We start from the raw sequence: 26,617 nt of genomic DNA on the forward strand, positions 1-26,617 counted from the left end.
AGGAATCCTCCAGGAGAAGCGTGAATCACAAGTGCTCAGGTAGCGTCTGGCCCTGGGCAGGGAGGAGGCAGCTCCGCTGGCAGCAGGGATGGGGCAGTTGTGTGATAGCCAGCAGGATTTAAACATCCCTGGGCTAAGAGCAGGGCTGGGCAGGTAGAAGGGCTTGAACGGGCTCTGAAATTGCCGTGCAACTTGCAGTGAGGGTAGAGACTTGGAGCTAGGCTGTAGGTCCTGCAGCAAAGGGAGCCTTGGCTGTCTGAGGTGGGGAGCAGGGAGCCGTGGGGTGGTGGGCTGGAGGGGTGCTGTGTCCTGGTGGCTGGTTTGTCCTGCCCCTGCAGGGAGATGTGCCCGATTGCTCCGTTGTGCTCCTTTCCTGCTCCTCTGGGAGGCTGGTCCCTGCAGGCTCTGGGGCTGTGGAAGAGCCTTGCTCCAGGGCGCGGGGGGAAGCTGCTGGGCTGGCTGGGCTGTGGAGGTTGGAAGCCCTCTGGAAATAAGCGTTGTGGGGGCGACGACAGGGTTCGTTTCAAGTGAAGTGAAATCACAGCTCGGAGAATTGGAACGAATAAGGCAGTTATTCTTAAGACCCGGTAAGAAACCACTGAAACCCAGCTTAATGCTGGATCATCCCCATTAGGTTTCTCCCTTGAAAAGGAGTTATTTCCAGCTCTAAATCCCAGCTCTTGCTGCAGCAGGTCCTCCTGTCCGTAGGGCAGTGCAGAGCTCTGGAGTTTCTTGCAAGGACAAAAGGAAACGGTAGCCTTGTTTCCTGAAGCCGTGGAGGGCCCGGCACCACAAACACGTGCCGTGCTGTCGCTGCCTTGGCAGTAAAGGAATGAAGTGATTGCCTTGCTTGCAGGGTGTGGGGAGCAGTCGAGGGGCAGGGAATGGCCATCTTTGCCTAGATGCTGTCTTGCTGTGTACAGCAAGTGCACACAGCAGAGGTGATGTGGAGCACAGGGAAGCAGGAGGGAATATCATCCTGGATTTTACGTAGCTCTGAGCTAATTGCTCATGTGCCTTCGATGGTTTCCTGCTTTTTTCCTGCTGTGGCAGCCTGGAGTGCCTGGAGGGAGCCTGGAGTTTGGGTGTTAACAAGTGAAAATTAGGGCGTCCTTCTGCATGGAGAAATGCTCTTGGGCAGTGGGGTGATTTCCTGCCTGGAAGGAGCCGTTTTTGCCAGATAATCTTTGTAACGTGAGCCAGGCAAAGTAGCCTTGAGAAACTATAGTTCTTAATCAGAGTCTTGAACTCTGTGCTGACTTAGTTAGAAACATCATCAGGCTCCTTGCAGAGAGGGTGAGAAGTGCCAGTAGCGCCTGGTGCGTCTGTGTGGCTCGTGGGACTGCCCCCAGAGCAAAAGGCTGTTTTGGCTCAGGGTCTGTTTGTTGTGGGGTTTTACATCTATGAATGGAGCCTAAATATGGCCTAAATACTAATCATGAGTGAGGGTGGGGAGGCCCTGTGTTCTCCGCTTAGGAAGGATGCCAGAGGCTGGAGACACAGCTGTGTCCTTTGGGTGTGCCAGGAATGGCGAGGCCCTGGCACAGGTTGCCCAGAGAAGCTGTGGCTGCCCCATCCCTGGCAGTGTTCAAGGCCAGGTTGGACGGGGCTTGGAGCAACCTGCCCTAGTGGAAGGTGTCCCTGCCCGTGGCAGGGGGTTGGAACTGGGTGAGCTTTAAGAGCCCTTCCCTGAGGTTGCGGGGTTCCAGGGTTCCGTGGGTCCAGGGTTTTAAGGTTCTGGGGTTGTGGATTGTCCAACTGTTGCTTCTTCCAGGCGACCTCTGTGACATGGCCAGTGGCAAGACCCCCCGGCCCATGAGGTCCTCCAGAAGGGCGGATGGATTCCAGAGCAGAGTGGTAGCATCTCGTAATCCGAAGCTGGTCAGAGAGGCAGAAGAGTCTCTCACCACCAGGCAGAGGCTGGCCAGCCCTCGGGAGATGAGGCGGCCCCGGGCTACCCAGCTTCGGGACATGGGTGAAGTCTCCCATCAAAAGGTAGCCTTTCCCTGCTCTTCTCCTTGCCGTTTGATGTGACATTTGAAGAGGGCACGTGCTTGTGGCAGCCTTGCCTCCAGCTTACCCAAGCAGCTTGGTGATGAGGTCCTGTTGTCATTTCCAACTGGTGGTGGTGGAGTTCTTTCTGCTGGGGGAAAGGCAAAAAACACATTTCTCCAATGAGCCATTGAAGTCCTGGTCTGCACAAAGGCAGTGGAACCTCTGCTGCAGTGGGTGGGTTTTGCTGGGCAGAGAAGAGTGGATGCGCTTTGCCTGGATCAGTGTTCTCTTAGGTGGATGTTCAAAGCTGCTTTTCTTGCAGGACTGCTCAGTCTAACACACAGTCCAGGTGGGTGGATGACTGAGGTAGGCTGTTGAGCAGAAAGCTGCCAGCAAGAGACCTGATGTAGCACATCGGTTACGGGTTGCCCCAGGCAGCACAGGAGGTGGGAACACGTAAGACGGGCACCCAAATAACTGGTAGTGCTACAGCTACTGGGCTCGGCCTGAGCGTGGCTTTTGTGGAGAAGCGGGAGAGCTGCCTGTGTCTCTCGAGTGACAGCAGTGCAGCTGGGAGAGGGGAGAGCAAGCAGGGAGGAATTATCTCCAAGTACTGCCTCTGCTGGGTCAACGTTTGGTCTTTGCGTGCATTTTTCAGAGCTGCTTCTGCAGCGGTGTTCAAGAAACGAGCAGTAAGAGAATACAGTGAAGCATCAACTTAAAGCTCGTGGGGAAAGGGGATACGAATTGCAGTCTAGCTCAAGTTGCCCCGTAATGCTGAGACTTCAGCTGAAACTTCATCCCCATCCAGCATTCACCTCATTTGTCTGTTTCCCACCTGCCCTGTTTCTTTCTTGTTGGCCTTTCCTCCCTGGTACTGGTGTCTTCCGACTGGTTTCTCGGGTCTGCATCAAAAAACCAAAAAGATATTTGGGATGCGTGGGACTCAGTCTCGCTGTCTCAGAGGGAAGTTCACCTGCAAATTGTTTCCTGTGGAGGCTCCTGGAAATTCCTGGGTTTTGCTTGCTCCCTGAGTGCTCGTGACTGTTCCAGCAAGCGTCTGGAGCTGAGTGAGCCCCTTAGCAGAGGGCTCTGCTGGAGGTGGGCGCTGCTTTGCCTTTTAGAGAAGGCAGCCTGGAGAAACAGCCTGCAAAAGAGCTTCTTAGCTTGAGGCTGCTCAACATGGTCCAGAAACGTTTTGTGAGCTGAGAGCGGAGGTGGGTGGGCTCCCATCTCCTAGTGTGAGCTGGGCAGATGTACTCACCAAGAGACTGTATTTACTGGAGATCAGTGTGGGATCTTCATTCGTTAATCTTTCTCCCAGCAGCTGAAGCTCTCTCTGCTCTGTCTTGCATCTGCAGTTCTCAGCAGTTGGCCTGGACCAGAGGTTGTTCCAGCCGTTCCCATCCGAGGTGGTGTTTGAGAACTACGTTCCCCGCCAGTTCTACATAGCGGCGCTAGCTCTGAGGAACATCGACAGGGTAAGTGCTGGGCTGTGGAGGCTGAGCACTGGGCTGGAGGAGGAGAGCAGTGGAATTCACGTGGTGTGCAGCAGAGCAAGTTACCTGCTGCAGCGCAGCGCATCCAGAATAAAATGTCTCAGCAGCGTGATTCTGCAAGATGGGGGAAATGTTGCCATGCTGGGGATTCTGCCGCTGGTTTTGGCCGCGCACTGGTGGTAACTAAGCCAAAGGAGCTTTCTGAGCCAGCATGCTTCCCCTTGAAAGCCCTGGACTGATGGGAATGTCGAGGGCTGGGCAGTGCTTGCCTGCTGTCATGCTTTACCGCGAGTGTGCACCATGTCCCGGTGGCTCCTTGGTTAATCTTGGTTTCTGGCAGGGCATGTTTCCCTCTCTCAGCCTGTTGAGCCCCCTGTGTGCAACTCCGTGTCAAAGCACAGGGCTTGAGTTTTCTCCACTTTGTGCTGGAGTAAGTTGTAACTCCTGGCATTAGCACTCCAGGCTGGGTGTTTTGGAAGAGCAGGGGAAACAGGCTGGCTTAGCAGCAGCAGTTAAAGGGGAGGACTTGAGGTGCCACTTGAGGCTCCTGCTAAGCTTAGTTCGGTTCTGCTCAGGTGTTTCTAAGCCAGCGTGGCTGTGCTTTCTCTTTGGAGAATCCCAGCACAGGCAGGGTAATGTGCTCCTGAAGGTCTCCAACTTGAACGGGAAAGATTGTGATCCTGTTGAGATTTCCTAAGAAGAATGAGCAGGGAGAAGTTGAGAAGTGGCAGCAACTTTGTTCTGCTCTGCTGTAGAGGGGGAAATGGAGACCTTTTGAATTTCAGCTGGGGAAACGTTTGCTCCAGTGAGGCATGTGCCAAGAGCAAGCTGGTGGGAAAAGACAGGAGGGAGGAAAGGGGCTGAGTTCAACGTCCTGTCGCGGAGCGCTTTCTTCCGCACAGGGATTCTCTTGGTACGTAAGAGGAAGTGTGCTGGAAGCAGAGAAAGGTGAGAAACAGGCGTAATTCAGGATCCGGTTGTGTAAGAAAGAGCAAGACGTGTGTGTGAGAGGAGGGCACAGCGGGGAGCGGGGGGGAGGTGGAAGTGTGCAGGTGAATTAACGCCCTCCTCAAATCTCCCTGTTGGGAGAAACAAAGGAGGGGACAAAAGGAGTGACACCGTCAGGGCTTAATGTAGGGGGAGGAACAGCAAGAGAAGTCAGAGTATCTCCTGAGATAACAGGTTTTACAGGGACGTGGTAGAGCATGGAAGAGCCTTTGGCAAGGAAGGATGAAGGTATGGTCCCTCAGTTACTCCCAGAGAGTACTGTGTCATTCCTGGTGTAGCTTGGGCATACTGGGAAGTTGCAATGTGGGTACCTATGCCCAAGGGACACCACTGGTGTGGTTCACAGTGACTTTGGGCAATCTTTGCTGCAGGTGTGCCCTTTGCTTATTAAAATGGGCCTCAGCTTCTCTTTTCCTACTGCTCTGCTTCATTCCCACTGTGCCTTTTGGCTTCAGCTGCTCCCTCATCCGTGCAGCACCTCAGAATGTTTGCCTTTGCCAAGTACCAGCAAAGAGGCAAACAGTGAATTTGCTCTATTTGTGCTTCCCAAGTGGAAAACAACACCTGCATTGATGTTGGTGCCATTCCCAATAAAACGTAATAGACTGGTAACAGCTGCAGCTTGGGATTTCTATGCCCTGTGAAGGGGAGGCAGTGTGTGAACTGTTGATTTTACCCAAAATGAATCAGTTGTGAAGCTGGTACAACCTCAGGCGTCGGAGAGCCCTGGTGTAAAAGGCAGATGAGCTCTAAGGAAAACCCTTGGCATATTTAAATGCACAAAGATAGAGATGCTAATCCCAAGAGAGTTCATTATGTTCTAATTTTGCTGGGTTTTGGTCATGTCCTGGAGAAAAGGAACATTGTGCTCTGTCTCACGAGTTTCCCACATTCCTCGGAATCCTACTGATGTATCCTGCGTGGTAGCTGAGGTTGTCTGCTCCCTAAAACTGCAGCTAGCAGCAATGTGTAACAGAGGCAAAGTGTAATCGAGCCCAATAGGTGCTCTGTATTCACTCCGATACGGAAGTGCTGCACTCTATGCTTACTGCTCTTGCCTACTTGCTGTCGAATTGCTTTCCTGTCTTCAGGCTGCTCCTCAGCACCCTCAGAGGCATCCTGGGTGGCTCTTGCTGAAGATCTTTGCCACCTGGGCTCACGTGCCAAGGGACTTGGCGACCAGAACGTGTGGCTGCAGTGGGAAATGGGCTCCTGGAGCTTGCTGCCCCAGGGCATTGGTGGGAGCAAAGGGTGTTTAGAGCGTCCAGGGCTGCCTTGGCCATGGGTCACCAGGCTTGGGTCAGGGGTGCAGAATGAGCCTCCATTTTTTCCAAGGCTCGTCGTGTTCATCAGTGGAGCTGCCTGCCATTCAAAGTCTCCTTGTTATGCTTTCTGAGATGAGATTGGGTGCTGGGGCGTTGCTGCCTGTGTGCTAGAGAATGTCTGTTTGCTGTCTCCGTGCCTGTGGTATCCATCGTAGAGGCACGTTGGGTGTTCTCATCTCTGCACCAGCCTTTCCTTGTATTACGGATCTCCCTTGCTGCTTTGCAGCCCCCTTTAAATTCTCTTAGCCATCTGCTTCTTCCTGGGGTTGTTCTTTTGTCTTCCTGCGCTCGTCCTTTTGCTCTTGAGGTAAGCTTTTATTCTCAGGAAGCCCAGAGTGTCTGTGGTCTGCTTCTCTTGCTGGTCCACCGCCATGACTAGCACCGCAGCTTGACCACCCCGCTCCACCCTGGTGTGTCAGAAGTGACTTCCTTCCCTCCCCGTATAACGCACGCTGGTTTGCCTTCAGATAATACATTCCCCCTCCAGAGGTATGACTGCATGGATGTGTGCAGGCAGAAGCAAGCATGTTCTTTGGGCTTGTTGAATACGCAGGTGACTTGAGGTACTGCATCTCCTTCCTGCTGCCTTCAGAGCAGGGCGTGTTGTTCCTACTGTCTCTGTGCTGCAGCTGTGTAGCTCAGCGGAAGGGATTCAAGTCCACCCTCGTGTCTTACGTGCGTTTAGCTTCAGAGCTAAAAGTGTTTTGGAAAGGTGGTAAGGAAGGATGTCACATGGCCTGTCCTGGTCCCTTCTCATGTTTCCACAAGCGACAAAATCCTACTTGTGTCTTCCCTGCAGGTTCCTCGTCTGCTGAACGTCATCCTGGGGAACTCTCCTTACTTCGAGTTGATCAGCCCGAGTAATGAGGACTATAAGGTAGCACCGGGCATGTCTTCAACCTACCGCATCCTTTTCAGACCTGATGAGGACAAGGTGAGAGTGGAGGTCCCGAGAGATGGCGCCTTGAGGGGAAGGTGAACCTGCAGGGCTGGGTTCCAAAGCAGGCATGTGGTGTGGGTTTTGAAGAAGTGGCCTGCGTTCAGTGGAGTTGCACTGGATCTAGACCTGGGGGAGACTCTTTCCTGGGGGTGAAGGTTGTGCTCCCATAGGCTGGAGGCTCTTGCCTGTTTCAGGCTGTTTTCCCCTTCAGTGGTGGAATATTTAACGTAACGTCTGTTGGCTTCAGGGCTGAGAGTCTGCTGCCTGTGCATGGCCTTTTCCTCATCTTCTGTTTGCTGCTTAAATGTAGTTCAATACTCTGGCCTACCCTCGGGCAGCATGCCTGTAGAAACTAAAGAGGATCTGCCCCATGGTCCCTGGCTGCCCCTGCTTGTGAAATAATCTGTAATGAAAGGCCGTGAAGGTAAAAAGTGCATGTACATTACCGAATGCTACTGTGAGAGTCACAGAAACCAGCAGCTCTTCTTCTGCCATGGGCATGGTGCTAAAGGCACTGTGCTGAGATTGTTTCTCTCCCTGCAGGATTATTTCGACGAGCTTATCATCATCACAGAGAGGGAGAAGTTCTTTGTGCCTATCCGAGCCATAGGTGCCCGAGCCAGCCTGGACTTCCCTGAGCAGCTGAACTTCTCCGAGTGTCCAGTCAGGTTCAGCACCCAGAAAACTCTGCTGGTGCGCAACGTGGGGAAGCGGGAGGCTTGCTACAGCATCACCACTCTGAGGTAAAGGAGCTCATCCCTTGCGCAAAACGCTGTTGCGTGGTCATGGGCTTGTAAACTGTGAGAAAAAGGAGGCAGAGCATCTGAGGTGCTGGAGATGGGCAGGACACGTGGGGTTTGCCATTGCTTGCAGTGTTTTGAGAAAGCTCTGCAAGCAAGTTTTACACTGCAGTGGTGTCTGCAACGCAGCATCTTGCAGGTCTGATGCTGTTGGGTTGGAAGAGGCAAGGTAGGAAGGCAGCTTGACTGCTGAAGAAGGTGCTGTGTGGCAGAGGACAGTTCGAGGGGCTCAGGTCACGGATCCCAAACACAGCATCAAGAAACAGGCAAGCAATGAGCTGGTGAGAGGCACCACCACAGTAAATACCCAGTGAAGTCTAGCATCTATTTGCAAGGCGCTTGCCAACTACTCTACTGGGTAATAGAGCGTGTGTTGAGAGCTCCTTGACAAGGGTTTTAAGAGTTCCCGAACTTCGGCAATGAACTATTTCAGTCCCAAGTTGCAATAAAGAAATGGGAAGCATTAGGAAAGTTTTAAGTGAACTACACAAAAAAGCAGAATTCTGAGTAACTGGATTGCACGTGTGCAGAGGTGAAGAGCTGAGAACTGAGAACTGGGTGCAGAGTGTGGGGGGCTGGGGTCGTGGTATACCGCGGGATCTTCTGAGGTCTGGTTCTCTTTCAGCAGGGAGAGTCACCCGCTCTATTTCTGATCCTGGATGTTCTGGTTTTCTTGTACCGACTGTGGTTTGCTTGCTCCTTGCTTGCACAAGTGAGCTGAAGCGAACTAGACTGCAAACTTAACGGAGGGCCCGGATCTCCCATACAGTCCTGATCTCTCTCTTTGTGTTGCAGCCCTTTCTCTGTGGATCCCTCCATTGGGACTCTTGGCGTTGGAGAAGCGATGGAAGTCACGGTGGAATTCCACCCACCAAAGACCGGTGTTTATACGAGTCCAATGATCGTTCACTATGACACAGGTAAGCGCGTGGTGCACCCTCCGTGTGTCCTTCGAAACAGAGCGCTGTCTGCGCTGTCTGTCATCATCTGGTGGCTTCATTGTCCTGTTGAATCCCTTCTGCAAGGTTCCTTCACGCTGAGTAGAGCAAAGCTCCCCTGCTGGCTGCCAGATATTCCTGTGCTGGAATATTTCAGCCTGTAACAAGGCAGGCAGATCTTCCTGCGCACGGTGCACCGGGGGCGATGGCGAATATTCTGGGTGCTCCATTGCAGAAGAACTCACAGCAGGGAGCCTGACTGAAAAGGAGATGGCTTTTAACGTGCAAGAGAGCTCTCTGAAGAGCCTGCAACCTGTCCCCTAGAGCTCTCCTGACGGGTCATTGCTTTTCATCCCGATCTGTTGTGTTACAGTTCCCGGGAAGGCCTTTGAGGTAGAGACCCTCTTCTTGTGATGTGCTGCATGGGTACAGTTGGTGCTGTGCTGAGAGCTGGGCCATGCTGAGGACTTGTGACCAGGAGGAGCAGTAACTGTGGCAGCGGTAGCCATTAGGGTGCTCTGAGCTTTGCTGTAGCCTGGGAATGATTCTGTAGAAACCGCCTTGTTAGCAGCAGTTCTTTAGTGGTGAGGTTTATGAGCAAGCTGCTGCTAGGGCTGGCTGGAGTCAGTAATGTGAGGGTGCAATGATGTCTGAAGGTAGGTCGTGAACACCACCTTGGAGAAACACTTTGAAATGGCTGTGCTGCTGTGCGTGTTGCTCTGGTGCTGGAAGTAAGTCTCCAGCCTTCCAGAGGACACTTACCCTAGTGAAGGGACTCACTTCTCCGGTGGTGAAGTGGTAACAGCAGCACGTTTGACAAGGAAGAATGTGCGGGCAGTGGTGAGGCACCTGGCTGTGACCGTAGCAGGAGCAAAAGAAGGAGTTGGCAGATGGATCCGAGGGCCCAGTAGCAGCCTGTTGAGTGCAGAGCTCAGCACAGAAGCTGCTCTGTAGTTTCCATTGTTGTTTCTGCCCTTCTCCATTGCATTTCAAATGCTCCCGCTTGGGTTCTGAGATCAGAGCTATGCCCAGTATTTCAGGACCAGGAGATGAGGATGACACGACACTGGGGGCATCTCCTGCCTGCAGGAGACCCTGGGCAAGGCATGGCTGAGGTGGCGCTCCTCAGCGTCCCTGAGTGACTTGGATGTAGAATTCCCTGTGACCTGAGTGGGATGGCAGCCCAAAGGGCACCCGGGCACATCTGAAAAGATACATCTCCACGAACGACCCCCAAAATAAGGTGCCTAAGGTGGTGCCAGGACATCCTCATGCTGTAGCATGTGCAGCTGTCAGGATATGCTAAGTGTCCTGATCCGGGGAACTGCTTATGCAGCTCAAAACTGCAGCTCTTTCTTCTGTTGCCTGCAGATTGCTCTGTTCCTTGTACTTCCGTCAGCAAGTGAGATGAGGCGAGACTTGCTTTTGCTTTGTTCCAGGTGAAGATGTTCACAAAAGCCTTTGTGGAACAGCTGTAAATGTCAACATCAGGCTTGACAAGAGCTCCTTGACAGTTGAGAAGACTTCTGTCACGCTGTCAAAGCTAAGATCCCTGGTCATCCACAATCAGAGTGCCATCACGGCCCACTTCCAGTGGAAGCGTTTTGTTGATCAGGAAGAAGAGGAGCGGCAGAAGCTGAGGTTTGTTTGAGAGATTCGTCTCAGAAAGATAGATGCCCCAGGGGAAAACTAACACACGGTCTCAGAGGGCTGTTGGGGCTTTTGAACGGATTAGGGCACGTAAACCCATGCACAGCGTGGAGCTTAACCCTTGCCATTGCAGTCCCAGCCGTGCTACAGCTGAGGATGATGTTTTGGGGAGAGAAGGTTGAGTGCAATCACTGGATTGCCTGAGAGGGCAAACTCACGGTTGGGAGCGGCAAACTATTGAGTTCAGAGATCCGTGCACTACGGAGGGTCGATGAGGCTGAGGAAGGTGTCAGCTCTCGGTACCTGGGACTGCACTGAGCAGTAGCCCTGAAGAGCTGCACGTGGCACAGCTATTGTGATACTCTAGCAGTTTCTTCTTTGATAAGCTGGCAGGCTCCTTTTCCAGTCACAGGCAGGGTAGAGTGTTTGGTTGGCCCAGAAGGTGGAGGCCATCCTGCCGTAGGCTGGGGAATTGCCTTTCAGTGTCCTGGTTTCTGGCCCAACGAGGTGTTTCTCCCCTTCCTCATAGGCTGGGCAGATGTGGAGGGCTCTGTGGGGAAGGGAGGGCAGCCAGGACTTGGAAGTGCTTTTGGGCTTCAGCAACCTGTGTCGTCGTGGTGGTGAGAGATGGGGCAGGTTCTTCCAAGGGTGTCTCTGGCAAAGCTTTGAAATTGCCATTTCAGGCAGCAGAGAAACACTCACAGCCTGGGGGGATGAACTGGAAATGACACTTTAAAGCTTATGTGACTTGGGCAATCCTTGTGCGACTTCTCAGGCTCAGATGGGTGCAGATATACAGGAGTTAGTCTGAACCCAGAGCTGATCAGGAAACTGCCTTGAACTGCAGCACTTTTCAAGGGCTTTGAGCACATCAAGTTCAGCGTAATTAGGTCAGAAATGCCTCAAAGGCCAGAACTAGTTTTCCACTGTTGTCTGTTTTTAATGACACAGTGTGTGAGTTCTGTGCAAACGCACTGAGTTAAAAGAAAATCTCGTGAGCTTGCCTTGATTCTTCCCTGGACCATTTCTTTAGCATCTCTCCCCACCTGCCTGTCTCGGACTGGACCCTGGGTGATCCTCTGTCCCCTCAGAAGCCACCAGCTTTCCCCAGAGTTCACTTCAACCTGATTTTTTACGTATGAGACTTGCTGTCGTGCCAGTCTCTGTCCTTGACTCTGAGCACGACGCTTGGTTCGTCCTTACTCGTAGTTTTGGGGATGGTCCAAGGTCACCGTCCTGCTGTCAGAGAAGCTTTTGAGATCTCAGAGGAGAGAAGGCCTTTTCCTGAGAGGAGGCAGTGCAGGAGCCTGTGTTGGGATGTGACCCCAAAAGACATGGCCCATTAGAAGGTGTCCCTCCTGCAGCGCTTTTGGGGATGTGATTCTGGCCTGCTGACGGAGCTTGAGTTGAGGGCTGCTCACGCCAGTGTGTGGAAGCCCTCCTCATGCACAGCATGTGCGCGAGGCTCAGTGTGTGTGCAGCAAGTAACATCCTTGCCTGTTTCCCTTCTCTTTGCGTTTGGATTTAGCTGGGTGATGATCGTTCACACGGCGTTGCCTCGATTTGCTGCACGTGGAGCTTTCCCCTGGTCCCCCAGTGCTGTCACCCGCTGGTTCTTCATGGCCAGGGGACTGGAGCGTGAAGGGGGGACAGCAGTGTGCCAGCAAGGAGCAACCGCTCTGCAGCAGGGCTCCCCTTTCATCTCCCGCTTGTGATCTTTAAACACTAGAATGATTTCTGCTGCAGTCGCCAATAAAGGGAGAGGTTAAGTGCATCACAGCTCTGCAGTGGAGGCCAAAACGAGGGAAAAGATGAGGTGGTTCAAGATTCCACGTAGGGTTTGCATTCAGAGATGCTGGTCCTGACTTCTTTACTAGGTGATGCTGGGCAGAGTGCCTTCGTCTCTTGGCACCTCTGTTTTCATGCTCAGAAAGCCATTTGTGTCACTGAAGTGATGGGATGCCCAAATCCGTTGCTTTGCTTTGGAAGTGCACCGGGATCCTCTGGTGGAAGGCAGTGCAGATACTGTCTCCTCACCCCTGTGGGTGCAAAAGGGAAGGGGAAAAGTGTGATGCTGGTAACGAGCAGCTGAAAGCCAGTTGCTTCTCCCCTCCCAATGCAGGAGGCTTTTTCTTGAGGGCTGCCAGCTTTAAGAAACCTCTTGTTAGCTCGTCAGTGAGGAGTAAAACTCCTTGCTGTGCTGGGAAGAACGGCAGTAATGGGATCCATGTGGGAGCCTGTGTCTCAGGGTCAGCCCTGTGCTGAGCTGCTGCTCTTCCTCGCCGAGTGCTTTGCTGCTCGTGCACTGACACGACAGGCTTTGCAAATCTGCTGCTTATTCAATTATCTGCTTGGTTCGTCTCTCCCATGGCACAGGCTGCAGAGGCTGGAAGAGGACAAGCTGGTTGATGTTCCTACGGAGCACGGGCTGGTCCCCCCTCTCAGAGAACACCCTTCCCTTCCCATCTGCAGCTCCCAGAACCAGGGGACAGAGGTGCAGGGAGGCTCCATGCCTTTCTGCAGTGATATTTTCACCATTGTGCCCATGGTAAGTGATGGCTGAGAACCTCCCTTCCTGCTGCTCCTCCTCCTTCTCATCTCTGAAGGAGGTCCCTTGGCAGATCCCACATCAGCTGCTTGATGTGCCAAGAGAGGAGACATCCGGTTTCTGGTGAGGCTAGGGGCACTTGTTGCAAAAAGCATTTCTGAACAGCAGCAAGAGCCGACCCCAGGCTGGGCTCTGCTGCAAGGGCTGTGAATTAAGGGCACTTCATGAGTGTCCTCACAGTGTTCAGAGGTATCAGTTATTCTCTGTAAGGACACATTCCCACGTAGCGCGCGGGGGTGAAGAAAGGACACTGGTGCACTGTTAGTTCACATACTGACCTGCAGAATGCAATGGTCCTGGGTGGAAAGGAGGCCAAATTGAGCCCAAGCACAGCAATCCCTTCCTAAAACCTGGATTTATACCACGTCTGAGTCTCCCTTCCAGTGTCGTCTGTGAGCCTGGACACGAGGCTGGCAGGTTTAAACGGGCTTTTTGAGTTCTACTGCAGATAGGTAGAGAAAACTGCTCACTTTCCTGGTGATGCCAGCAAAAACCCCATGGCCTTCAATCAGCCAGAGCCTGCCTTCTGAGTATTTGCATGGTCTTGAGATGAAGAATGGCTGCTGTCTGAGCAGCGCAGCATCCCTTCTCATCTTGGAGTAAACCCTGGAATAATCCCAACCTCTTCTTTCTTTTACAGTGGGTGAAAGTAGTTTATTTTTTCTATTTTGTTTTCCGAGGAAGGGGCTGCTGTTCTCTTCTTGGTTGCTCCTGCAGCCCATGTAAGGCTGAGAGGTGCCTTTCCTTAAACCAGTTGCAGGAAGTGAGAGCCTATAGAAACCAGGGATGCCTCCTGAAATGTGTGGCAGGGCTTCCTGGGACTGAGCACCAGTGCCAGGATCCTCTGCGAGAGCAGCAGAGAGTTGCAGAAACTGGTAGCGTGGCCCAGACTTAAATCCGCGAGCAAGAGCTCAGTCTCTTCTGAGGGAACAAAATGCCCCTTCCGGGTGCCAGTAAAGGCGAGGGACTTTGGAAGCTGCTGCTTCCAAGCTCTCCTGTAAATCCTGTTGGCAAGCGTTGCTTGCTCCTTGCTCTTTGCTGATGCTCTAAATAAAGGCTTCCAGGGCTGCAGTGGAAACAAGAATGTGATGTTTGAAGATAAATGGTTTGCTGTCACTTCTGTTTCAGGAGGGAGATGTCTTGCCCAATTCTTCCCTTGAAATCAATGTGATCTTTAAGCCCGAAGAAGCCAGAGTCTACCAAGAGACAGTCTACTGTGACATCTCAGGTACAGCTCTTTCCTCCTGCTCCTGTTCCCACAGAGGAGGTAGAAACACTCTTCCAGCCCACTTGGACCTCATGTAGTTCTGGAGGGCTCAACAGGGCAGTGCTGGCACACGCCGCTGTCCCCGTGGTTCCCGGTGGTCTCCTGTCGGAGGCCAGGGCTCAGGATGCCTGGCTCTGCCTTCCTGATCCCAGAAGTGACCAAGCAGTGAAGGCATAAGCTTTCCCGCCATGGCTTTGCCAGCATTTGCAACACAGCTTTAGTGAAGGAGCACCAGGCCCCTGTAGACCAGTTACCTCCAAGATGAGTCTTTGTGGCGTGGCTCTCTCCTCCTTCTCGTGCTGCTCACTTTGTGTGCAGAGTAGGCTGGGATGGCAGTGAGAGCTCATCCAAAATTTGAGCCAGGATTCAGGCACCTTAGGCTGCTTCAGTGGCTGAGAGCAGCCTTCAGACTGAAGATCTTGTGCTCTGTCATCTCTAGCAAATGTAAGGGAAAGGACCACCTTGGAGTTTAGCTGTAAGCCTTGAGGTCTCGGTTGCCTTTGCACCAAGGGATGTGCACGTTAGCAGTACATTTATGGCTTATGTGATCTGCTCAGTGAGAAGGCTGGTTTCCCATGACTGGAGAGAGAGCCTTCATCGGGGACTGGAGAGATAAGACAAGGGCTGATGGGTTCGAGCTTAAACAGGGGAGATTTAGTTTAGATATACAGAAGAAATTCTTTCCTGTGAGAGTGGTGAGGCACTGGAAGAGGCTGCCCAAGGAAGTTGCTCCGACCGTGGCAATGTTCAAGTTCAGGCTGGACGGGACTTGAAGCAAGCTGCTCTAGTGGAAGGTGTCCCTGTCCATGGCAAGGGGTTGGAACTGGGTGATCTTAAGGTCCTTTCCAACACAAATCATTCTGTGGTTCTCTGAGACACCAGCCCAGGGGGTTGGTTAGAAATGAGAAAGCAGCCCCAAGACGCATGTCCTGAGGGACAAGATGGGTCCCGTATCTTCTCCTGGAGCATCTAGAGCTGGTTCCATCCAGCCCAGGGACCGGCAGCAGCACTGAGACAACCTGGAAAGTGCTGGGTAGCAGAGGGAATTGCACTCACAGAGATTTCCCTCCACAGGCTGTGAGACCAGGCTGCCCCTGTGCATCAGCGGGGAAGGCGTCGGGCCCCAGGTCCAACTCAGCTGTGACCAGCTGAGCATCGGGGAGGTGACTGTTGGCTCAAGCCACAGCTACAGGGTGAGCAGGACGGGGCGCAGGGCATGGGGTGGATCCGGATGGCTCCCGGGCAGCAGCGAGCCTCGTGGAGCTGTGGGATGGGTCTGAATCAACTTGGTGGTGCTGAGCAGGAGCTTGGCACTGCAGGTCAAGTGGAGTGCTCTGTGTCAGGGGAATAAGCCCAGAGTGGCTCTGTTTGTGTGAAGTTATCCCTGCTTTGCATGGAAAAAAACCCCGAGGCAGAACTCGTCCTGTTGTATTTGGCAGCAGCGCTCAGCATCTTCTGCCTTTTACAGATGTTAATTGCTAAACTAGAAAAGAAGTGAGCCTTCTGTAAGCAAAGAGGATTCCTCATGTATTTCCATGTTGCCTTCTCGCTGCTGCTGCAGGTGTTCCTGCTCAACAGAGGAGTTACTGAGACTCCCTTCAGCGTGGTCCCTCCGGAGAGAGCTCTGGGCTCCTGCTTCACCTTTGGCCCCCGGGAGGGCATGCTTTTGCCTTTTGATCATCAGGCCATCTGGATCTCCTTCAATGCCAGTGTCATGGGGCGGTTCACAGAGGAATTCCAGTTCAATGTGAAGGGATCCCCTGAGCCTCTGACGCTGACTGTGAGGTGAGGAGGGTTCTAAGAGCTTGGCGGCCACATCTGTAGCTCTCTCTGGGTAGTCATCTCCCACCTACCTCATTGAGAAAGAAAAGGCTTGTCTGAGGTCTTGATCTTGGCTCTCATCCTGGCATCCCCACACTAGGAGCCCACACTAACCTTGACTCCAGTTTGATGCTGACTCCTTGCGACCGCAGCAGCAAGTGAAGTGGAATTGTCAGCAAGAGGGAGCCATGGAATAGGTTGGGTTGAACACACCAGTTGCTGTGGTCCTTGATTTTGAGCTGAGAGGCAGAGCTGGCATTGGTTGGCATCAACCATGAAATAAATTAATGGGTGTTGTGCAGCTTCACGTGGTGATTCAGGTGGATGTTGGTGAGTCCTGGAGTTTGGAGCCTTCAAGTCTGCTGAATTTAAGGGCAGGTGAGGAGATGCGGTGTGTTCAGGTTCCGTTATGCCTGCAACTACTTGAAAGGAGGATGGAGCCAGGAGGTGGCTGGTCTCTTCTCCCAAGTAACAAGGGAAAGGACAAGAGGAAACGGCCTCAGTGTGCGCAGGGCAGATTTAGACTTGATGTTAGGAACAGTTTCTCCCCGAAAGGGTGGTCAGGCATTAGAAGAGACTGCCCCGGGCAGTGGTGGAGTCACCATCCCTGGAAGTGTTCCCAAACCGTGTAGACGAGGCCCTTAGTGACACGGATTAGTGGTGGGCTTGGCAGCGCTGGGGTGACAGTTGGACTTGATGATCTTAAAGGTCTTTTCCAGCTTAGATGATTTGACGATTCTGTGTTGGGTGGTTTAAGACGTGTTGCTCTTGGATGGGTCAGCTGGTGCCCTGGTGGTTGGCTGATATTTTCCTCCAAGATTCAACTGTCCGCTCTGTTGAGCTGTTGCGGCTCTTGTCAAGGGATGTCTGGGGCTCCCCCGGCTTCGTGTCTCAAAGTCCTGCCCCCATAACGATTGCGTGGATCAAGATCTTCTGAGCAAGGTGTTCCTGTACTCCATGGGAAGAGCGGTTCCAGCTAAGAAATGCCAAAGCAGGAAAGCTGTGGCTGGGAAGGGTAGTTACATTGAGTGTGCTTTACTGGGGACACCCCTGTGTCCAACACATTACAGATGGGGAAACTGAGGCACGCAGCCATCACTTGTTTGGTGTCCTTCCTCAGGCCGTCCACAACTTGGGGGCATACCCTGCATGACACTGTGCCCCAAGCCCCACAAGCAGCTATGGGCTGCTGACCGCTTTGCTTTGGCTGCCTCCCGTCCACCTGGATGCTGTGCTGAGCATGAGGGTGAGGGCTTGATGTGAAACCCCCTGAGGTTCTCAGGCCGGCTTTTACCCACCGGAATGGTAAGGAAAGCTGAAGGCTTTGCAGTTCTCTTTAACTGAGGCCATGTCTCCTCTGCCTTTGTCCTCACAGTGGCTGTGTCACTGGGCCGGCGTTTCATTTCAATGTATCGTCCCTCCGCTTCGGTGAAGTCTCCTTTGGTGAGTGTGCCCTGGGCTTGGGCTGCAGGGTGGGAGGTCTGAGCCTTACCCAGATGGAGCACTTGTCCAGGACAGCATTGTCACTTGTGTTCCTCCATAGCCGCCTTCAGCATGTCAAAACCAGGACTGCCAGCTGCTAGGCAGTATTTTGCCATCATGAGATCAAACAGAACCAGACAGAATGGCACAGAGCCAATTGAATGGTTCAAATAGAACGGAGGGAGTAGAAAGTCAGTGTTCTCTGGTGTCCCTCACAGTCAGTCCAGCCCCAATCTGCCAGTCCTCAGCAACAGAATGACTGTGAAAGTCTTTCTTGTCGCGGCCAACTGGAGAAGGGAGTTGAAGGCAAGTTGTAGGTGCCCTGGGTGAATTTTGCTGTTGTGAGGCAAGGGCACCATTTACCCACCTGACCATTAGCGTGAGAAATCAATTAGTGCTGTGAGGCCAACTCGTTGTCAGCTCCCAGGTAACATGGCCAAGCAGTAGCTCCGCATTGGGCGCCCATGTCTTCAGACATGGGCTCCTCCTTCCCCACCAAAAGCCCAGCTCTGCTGACAGAGCTGGCGGCTGTGCACCCAGAGCTTCTCCACTGAGATGCAGATTCTGGTTCTCCACCTCAGTCTCGCAAAGGACTTCTCACTGAGATGGTCTCGAGTTTAAATGTGAACTCAACCCCCCAGATCAGCTGCGATTGTGTCAGTGGCTTCCATTATGGAAAGCAAGTACCAAAGCTGAAGCCATGTCAGCCTTTGTGGGGTAATGAAAGGCGGTGTGCAGCATGGCCGTTTGTCCCCACTCCTTCGGGAGGGTGAGACACAGGTCCTGCTTGTTCTTGAGCAAGCATCAGGTTTGCCTCCAGTGAAGTGGGCCGTGAGCTGCCACAGGCTCAGTCTCGATTGTCCCAAACCAGGAGATGCACCGAGGTTCCTGTCTGGAGAAACTGCTTCAGAGTGCTCTGCATCATGCTGTGGCTGCCAATTTCATCTTTCCTTTCCTTTCCTGGATCATCTCTTTGATGACAACATACTGCTTTTATCTCTCGAAAACTGTGGGAGTGTTTGTGGAGTTCACAGGGACTTTTCTGGACTGACTTTTGAGAGTAAATGTTCTGGATGCACCGTCATGGTTGAGAAGGAATTGGTGCTGGTCTGGGGGAGGTGAGAGCTCCTCACAGTTAGAGACACTTGTGTCAGAGTGGCATTTCTGTGTGACAAGCGTAAAAGGGACCGTCATTGACACGACGACTTCCCCACAGAGCTTCTCAATCAGCTGTAATTGCCATTGAAAGGAGGCAAACTCCAAGCGCAGTTTTATCACCGCAGGATGTCCACCCCAGGAGTCACGGGATAATAAACTCCTGTTGTGTCCTTTTCCCAGGCTTTCCTCGCACCCTGTGCTGCCGCCTCACTAACACTTCCTCGGTGCCCTTCAACTTCAACCTTCGCATTCCTGGGGACGGCTCAGGAGCACCCAGCGTGACCAGTTTTGCTCAGGTGTCAGACAGCACTGGTCCGTCGTGGAGAAAGCGAGCCCCAGGTGCCAAGAAGCCAGCTGAATTTACTATCAGGCCCTGCACAGGGACCATCTGCGCCAAGGGACACTTGGATATCCAGGTACGCGAAGAGTCCAGCCCTGTGTGCTTCAGAGGTGGAGCTGGAGCTTCGGTGGCATTGAGGGGGCTTTAGCACTGCTGGCTCTGAGCATCCTGCGAGTAAGAGTTGGGCACTAGTGTTGGGCTCTACATCTGCCCTGGCAACGCAAAGCGCATTCAGTAATTCAGGTATTGTCCAAAGACTTCTGTTACTGCCAGAGACTGTGCTCTACACATGAACCAGCAGAAGAATTAAAGGCAAACATCACAGAATCCTAGCCTGTTTTGGGTTGGAAGGGACCTTACAGCTCATCCAGTTCCAGCCCCCTGCCATGGGCAGGGACACCTTCCACCAGACGAGGCTGCTCCAAGCCACATCCAAACTGGCCCTGAACACCGCCAGGGATGGGGCAGCCGCAGCTTCTCTGGGCAACCGGTGCCAGGGCCTCAGCCCCCGCACAAGGAAGAACTTCTTCCTGATACCTCATCTTCCTCATATCTACTAAATCCTCCCTTTCCTTGCTGTGGAAGGAGATGTGGAGGGCACTGCATATGGCCGATGGGTTTTGGGAGTGATGAAGTATTTGATGCTCTTGTCTTCCAGGTCACCCTGTGCTCCAACACCGTGAAGAGATACAAGCTGGCCCTGGTGGTTGATGTGGATGGTGTTGGCAGAGAGGTGTTATCACTGCCCGTCAGAGCCAGGTACCAACGCTTCCCTTGCAGCCCCTCTTCTTTCCCTATGCATCTGCCAGAAGCAAGTGGTGCTGCCTTGCGTAGAGCTGGCTGGCTCCAGCTCCAAACGAGGAGCATTGCTCAATGAGCTAGTTCTGCCCAGCTAGACAGGAGAACAGCAGCGCATGGAAAGCAGTCCATGATGAGCAGCACTTGTGCTCAGGCACAGGCACGGCCCAGGGCCTTCTCCTACAGGAAACTGTGATTATATTCCTTATCGGCCTGCTCTGGGGGCTTGAGGTGTAATGTTTCCAAAGGGCCGCCTCTCCTCCTTCCTGCAAGTGTTGGACTTGTGCTGGGTTGTGGCCAGAATCCAGGACTGGTTTGGGCCACAGCAAGCAGCTGCTGCAAGCTGTTGTCTGCCTCAGTTAAGGAGGGGCCGTGCAGACGGGCAAGGGGCTTAGGGCAGGACTGGTGAGGGAAAAGTAAAGGCGAGATCTTGTGACAGACAAAGTAGTCCTTGGTGTGGAAGGTGAGCTCAGGTTTTTGTGCTTCCGTCTGGCTCTGCTGAGCATTGATGTTCTCGGAGTTAAGCTCAAAGTTGTTCTTGCTTCAGCCACATTCAGGCCTGTTGTGCTGCGGTGGGCGTCAGTTCAACAGCAAGAGGGATGCATTTCACCGGTGCTGTTCCCTCTCCCGGGCGGAGTTGTGCAGTCAGTGCCTGGGCTGCAGTTGTGTAGAACAAGTGCAAATGGGAGCAGCTGGCGTGCGGACCCGTGGGGAAAGGAGCAAGGCAGCCACAGGGCCTGGGAGAGGGTTATCGCTCACGGCGCAGGGCAGGTGGTGGCCTGCACCCTGCGTTGCTGGGGTAAAGGGCTGGATTTCAGGCAGGGACACAGCGGTGTTTTCCCTGAGACACTGGAGTCTGGTGTTCCTGGAGCCTTGGCGAGCGCTGCTCCTCGGTGGGAAAGCTCCCTCAGAGCTCACACCTCGCTGGGGCCATTGAGAGGGTCCTTGCGAGCCTCCTGGGGCAAAGGAGGGGCAAAGCTGACCTGTGACAGGGCACCGTGCTCTGCCTGGGCACTGAGCAGCTTTTGTGATGCTGAGACTCAGGGTCTGCCCCTCTTTTGCAAGAGGTTGTTGGGTAAAAAGAAGTTGAAGGCTGTTTCTCACTGTAGGCGTATCAAATGTCTATTTGACGGTGACAAATGGGTCGTGCTCCATTTGGTGCTCATTGAGAAGTAAACAAGTAAGCAACGCTGTGTCAGAATCTAATTCCCTTTTGCTCATCTCTCTGCCTAGATGTGTAATTCCCCCGCTGCGAGTGCTCCACCCGGCTCTGACCTTTGGACGATGCTCTCTCAAAGTCCCTTACCAGCAGATGCTGACCCTTGTGAACGACAGCAACCTTCCAGGCTGCTACTGGGCTCTTCCTCAGGTTTGGCATCGCATCCGCCTCCTGCCTCCAATGTCACCTAGGGGTTTGTTAGGGAAAAACCGGGTTTGGTTAAGATGTTGCTGGTTTGTATTCAACCCTAAAGGTTTGCTGGGAACAGGAAGCTACCTGAATATCAACTCCAGGAAGCAGCTTAAACTCTCCAGGAAGCAGCTTATATTGAAGTCTTCGGGATGCTTTCAATGCGGGAGAACTTGTAGGGTTGTGAAAAGCTGCTGCAAGGAGGCTGCCAGCACGGGACGGGGGGTTGTGGAGGCAGCAGCTGTTGGCCCCCCTCGGGATGCTGAACCCATACATGTCTTGCATCTTGAGTTGTGCCTTTCTGCTTTCTCCTAGGCACTTTTAGACACGTGTGTGAGTTGGCGTTGTGGTAGATGTTAAAGAGTTGAAAGTTTCCTCAAAGGTCAGTCTGAAGCCGTGTTTGGTTCTGTCCCTTATAGGAGAACAAGGATGCTGCTGCTGTGTGGTACTCCAGCCCTGAGCCCCGTGGGATTATCCAGCCTCAGAGCTCGGTGGAGATCCCGTTCACACTGGAAGTCCAGGTGACGGGAAAGCAGGACACCGTTGCTCGTGTTGCGGTGTTTGGGAGTAAAGAATCCCCACTGGTGAGTGCTGGGGCAGACGTGTGCCTTTGTGCCTCTCATCTTGGTGGGATGTAGAGCGTACAGGGGTTCTTCCAGGGAAAATGATCTATGGCTGTTGTCTACAAGGAAAGAAGGCATTCGTGGCATAAGCAACACTAATGCCTGGAGAAGACATGGGACTGAGTGACCCTGTGCCCGGTCAATCCATCCTCAAGGCGCTGCGCTCGTGCTCGGCTGCTGCTCGCAGCCCGCAAATGCTGGTCAAAACCTGGCTGGGTGTTGCCTGCACAAATGGGAGTTTCTGGGTGTCATTTCCTCTAGGTCTGCCTTATGGCTTGAGTGCAGCTTCGGGAGCTGGTAGCCACATCCAAGCTGGCCTTGAACAGTGCCACGGATGGGGCAGCCATAGCTCCTCTGGGCAGCCTGTGCCAGCCATAGCTCCTCTTGGCAACCTGTGCCAGAGCCTCACCACCCCTCACAGGGAAGAGCTTCTTCCCAGGATCCCATATTGATCACCACCCCCCCCCCCCGTCAATTTAGAGCCGTCCTTCCCTGTTCTGGCCCCGCAGGCCCTTATCCAAAGCCCCTCTCAAGGTTTCTTGTTGGCCCCTTTAGGCACTGGAAGGTGCTTTAAGGTCTCCCCAGAGCCCTCCCTTCTTCAGGCTCTACAAGCCTGGTTAAGGCTTGGGGTGTTTGGAGCTGGGGAAATCCCGCCAGACTGGATAAATTCTCATTGGTTTTAGTGATGTGAGAAGGGGGTTTAGCAAAAGGATCCACATTCCTCCTCCGCTAGTTTGTGCCCCTTCTGCAGGAACAAACTTTTGGGTCTCAGGCTGTCAGCAGAAAAAAATACTGCTCGAATGATGCAATTAGTAATGAATGTCTTGGTGCAATAAAGAAGTAATACCAGGAATGCCCACAAGCACAAATGAGAGGCAACTAACTTGCATGATCTCTGCTGAGAAGAGCTTTGCTTCCAGCCTCTACTGGTTTTCACAGGAGAAGCTTTGGGAAGGTTGAAGAAGTTCCTGTGCAGTGTGGCTGTGCAGCCGCAGCAGTCAGGGAGGGTGGTTTATGGCATGATGGAGCAGTACAAGGAGCAGGCGTAGGCGCAGGGTAGCGGAAGGAGAGCTGACAGCATGGAGGAGGTGTGAAAAGCATGCGTGGGAGATGGGGGTTCTGTATCCCCTCATAATGGGATCTTGTGGCTTTCAGATCCGCAGGGACCACTCCAGGTGCCACCTTTGCTCCAGCCTTCCTGTTTCAGCCTCACAACCCTGACAGCTTCAAACAGTCAGAATTCCCTCAGCCTACGAGCCCCCTTAGAGCTGTCCAGTCATTCTAAACCTTCCCTGTTGTTTTTTTCTCTTTCCTGCCTGCCTCCTGGAGCAGGAAATCCATTTATTGAGCACTGGAGAAGGACCAGTTGTCCACGTGCACCCAAGTGAGATAAATTTTGGCAGCATCCAAGTTCTACAAGATGCTTCCCGGACCCTTCACCTCTCCAATCAGTCTGTCATCCCCGCATCCTTCTCGGCAAAGATGGTAAGTGTCGCTGGGGCTGTTTTCCAGAGCAAGTGAGTGGCCCATAGCAGCCTGTGACTGGAGCACTTATTTCTATGCAACATTTCCACGTCACTGAGATGTGTCTGAGAGAGAAAGCCAGATGGTCCATCCGAGTGCAGCAAGAGGAGCCTGGCTCCGGGGGCACTTGTAGCTGGGGCACCCGTCAGTAAAACAGAGTTTGCAGAGATGTTTGAGCAGAAAGGAGTTCATTTCTGCAAGTTCTCCCTTTATTTTGTGGAAGGCGTTTAGCTGTGAGAGTCTTTGTTTTTGGAACTGAGAGGTCTGTCCTCAAGGCGCTTAGGGTGAAGTGGGTTTCACACCTCCTCGGGGGTCAAACCAGCTGGGTTGTTGCCCAGAAGCAGACTTGTAAGGGTTGTGTACCTGCAGAGCCTGTGTGCTCTGTAACATTGTAGAGCATGTGGCTGCAGAAAGAGGCTGTTTAATTCCTGGAGGCGGCAGGGTGGAACAGGCGGCGGAGCAGAAGGAGGTTGTGGGGTCTTCTGACAGGGGCTGATGCAGCCAGGAAGGGCTCGTGTGCTGGGTCTGGGGGGTGCTCCCCACCGGAGGGGCGTCTGTGAGGGGCTTGAGAGGAGGTTTGTTCTTCTGCAGGCTGGGTTGTTGAAGTTCTGGAGCCGCTTCACGCAGGCCTGTGGCTGGGGACTTGGTTGTGTCTGCGCATGAGGCATCCAGCAGGGTGTGAGAGCACAGGCTCAGCCCCCTGGGCAAGGAGGAGGGGGCTGAATTTCCCTCCTGCTGCTTTTCCAGGCGTTTGGGGGTTAAATAGAACCTCAAAGTGGGGGATTCGCAGGCAGCTTGCTTTGTCCGCACCATAAAAATCTGCTTTTGACCTCTGCAAAGAGCAAGCACCCCAGTGCCCTCAGCAGCTGCCTCCTTCAGTGCCCTTTCTTACTTGCTGGTAAGCAAAGCAATTGTTACTCTGCTCGTCAGGGGAAAGCAAACATGTCCTGTTGCGCTGTGCCTATTGGCAACTGAATTACAGAGGGTTAGAAGTCTTCAAGACAGCTGTGCTTCTAGAAGCAAGCTGAGAGCTTTTCCCAAAGGCAAAGCAGGAGCAGTTTGGTTCTTAAATGTTGCGCTTGGCAGCAGCTGGGCAAGCCGTAGCCGTGCCCTGGAGAGCCGCGATGCGCAGAGTGGTGTCCCTGGCCTCCCCAGCCTGGCAGGGAGGGCAGATGCGATCATGGAGGGGTGAGCTGTGGACAGGGAGCACAAATGGAGACAAGCTCTGCCCCTTGATCCCGTAAAACATCCCGTTGACGGTGCTCGGGGCAGAGGCTAAACCACAGTGGTCCCCGTGCTTGTGCTGAGGAGATGCTGATGCTGAGGAGGCAGGAGGAGGCCGGTTGTTGGCGGGAGCATGTAGCCAGCCTCAGGCTCTGATCTCCGCCTCCTGCAGGGCTCGGGGTGCTTTTGGGCTGTTTCCTGCCACTGGCTGTTTGTGTGGATAAGGAGCAGCTTTGAAATGAAGAACAGAGGGTCCCCCCCACCGGGAATGCTGAACCACCTGGGACAAGGCTCTGCAGCCAGCTGGTGCAGGACGGGGTTTATTTCCCCTTCACGAGCAGCCCTACGAGGACAGTGACTCAGCCTGACTGAGAATGGGAATGCTGTTGTTAGAGCTACGGGAATGGGAATGCTGTTGTTAGAGCTACGGCTCTCGCTAGAGCTACGGCTTGATCAAGTGCAGCTGCATTTGTAACGTGGAGTTCTGCTTCCTCTGCCACTTGTGCAAGGCCAGAGTGACCAGATCACTTCAGTGACTCATCTGTAAACAGATTCAAGAGAGCTGATTGTGGTGTCTCCTCAGTCATCCCTTGGGGCAGCTATCCGTCCCTTCCTCCCTCTCTCCTTCCCTCCCTCCATCCGTCAGCTGCACACTGGTGTCCATTGTAACCAGATTGTGGAAGCTTTCATTCACGATGGACGTCTGTGCTGGGATAAGATTCTGATTATCGTGGTGAACTTCTGAAGTGGTGGATCCCAGCCCTTACTGGTTACTCAGGAGCTCTGATGCCCAATAGTACAAGAAGCTGCTATAGGGTCAGAAATAGCCACTGTCTTTGTGCATGCAGTGCATGCAGCTACGGCATCATTTTGCGGCGCACTCAAGGATAAGCAAGTAGCAGAGATGTTATCAGAGGTTGGGTATTTGTCTTGAAAGTGGGGGTATTTTGTAGCGTGGCTCCAAGAGGTTTCTTGTCTCTGAGACACAGGCTGGATTGGGGGCAGGCAGAAGCTGACCTAGAAACCCAAGGGAATGTGTCTCGGCAGAGCCTTGTGGCCCTGGCAGGTCTCCTGTTCAGCAGTGCACGGTGCTGCCCCTTGGAGCCAGAGCAGATGCTGACTGAAAGAATGAGGAGAGGATGCAAATCGTCCTCCCCTGGCCTGGGCTGTTGGCGTGGGCTGTTGGCCTGGGCGGGCCCAGCAGGGCTGTGCTGGGTCACGCCAGGGAGTTGAAGGTCTGGCTCCGTCGAGACCCCCATCCTCATTCCTCAGGAATAGTTTCTGGGGTACAATTTTCTGGCGGGCTTGTTGCCAAGCTTTGGTAAATGAGCTTTGTCAGGGAGCAGACTCTCAGATTCACGTTTGGAGCGGAGCTCTCAGGGCTCCTTTCCAAGCGAGCTGCCCTGTGTCAGCACGAGCCAGAGAAGCTGTACATGAATGTCAGTGGAATCTTCACACCCACTGGCTCGGTGTGAACGTGTTGCCTGGGCAGGCCTTGGCTGGTGGCAGCCAGGTCCGTGGTTTCCGTCCTAAATGAGTGTTGTTTGTCTTCCAGGCTGGTGCAGACTCGTGCTGGACCGTTGGACCCAGTCAGGGAGTGATCCCTGCCAAGGCCGAGGTGTCTCTGGCTGTCACTGCAAACTTGGATGACACGGAGCAATTCAAGGACGAGGTGGTGCTGTTCATTGAGAACAGTCGTGCCTACGTCATCCCCGTCCAGGCTGTTGGCGTTGGCACCACGATTGTCATTGACAAACCCTTTGGCCCGGAGCTCAACCTGGCGCCCTGCTTCAGGTAGGGAATCTCTCAGCTCCCACTTCCCCATGGGCTCAGCAAGGAGGAGTTCTGCTGCAGTCCCTCAAGCTTCTTCAGTGCTCACAGTCCTGGCTCTGCTTCCCTGAAGCCACAGGGCTTCCTTTGGAAACATTTTATGGCCATCTGCAAGTCAGTAGGTACTCTGAAAGCCACCGAGCTGGAGAGCAGTTGCTAAGTTGTTGCTGAATTGTCTTTAGTCATAATCCATTTGTCTCCTCACTTTATCAAACAAAGATTTGGAGGAAGAGAGCAGGTCCTGGAAGCCTCCAGCTGAGAAATGCTGCCTTACAAGTACAGACATGTTTCTCTCTGCAGTGATATTGCTTGCTTTGCCATTCCGTCTGGAGTAAGATCTCAGAGCAGCAGCAAGCCTGGGCAGTAGCTTGTTAGCAGC

At 53.4% G+C, this 26,617-nt stretch overlaps 1 protein-coding gene across 1 annotated transcript; it reads left to right on the plus strand.

Moving 5' to 3' along the window:
• Nucleotides 1-1,905: 1,905 nt before the first annotated feature.
• LOC136005910 (hydrocephalus-inducing protein homolog) lies at nt 1,906-26,206 on the plus strand (the record flags this gene model as incomplete). The annotated part of the gene is made up of 13 exons (XM_065663799.1): nt 1,906-1,995; nt 3,357-3,476; nt 6,627-6,761; nt 7,311-7,510; nt 8,363-8,487; nt 9,945-10,135; nt 15,592-15,810; nt 17,915-18,050; nt 18,672-18,787; nt 19,490-19,579; nt 21,457-21,621; nt 22,993-23,145; nt 25,964-26,206. Coding segments are annotated over 13 exons (1,983 nt in total), but the record flags the coding sequence as incomplete, so codon positions are not given.
• Between the last annotated feature and the right edge of the window lie 411 nt (nt 26,207-26,617).

This window comes from Lathamus discolor, chromosome Z (assembly GCF_037157495.1).
Source record: "Lathamus discolor isolate bLatDis1 chromosome Z, bLatDis1.hap1, whole genome shotgun sequence".
Lineage (NCBI taxonomy): Eukaryota > Metazoa > Chordata > Aves > Psittaciformes > Psittacidae > Lathamus > Lathamus discolor.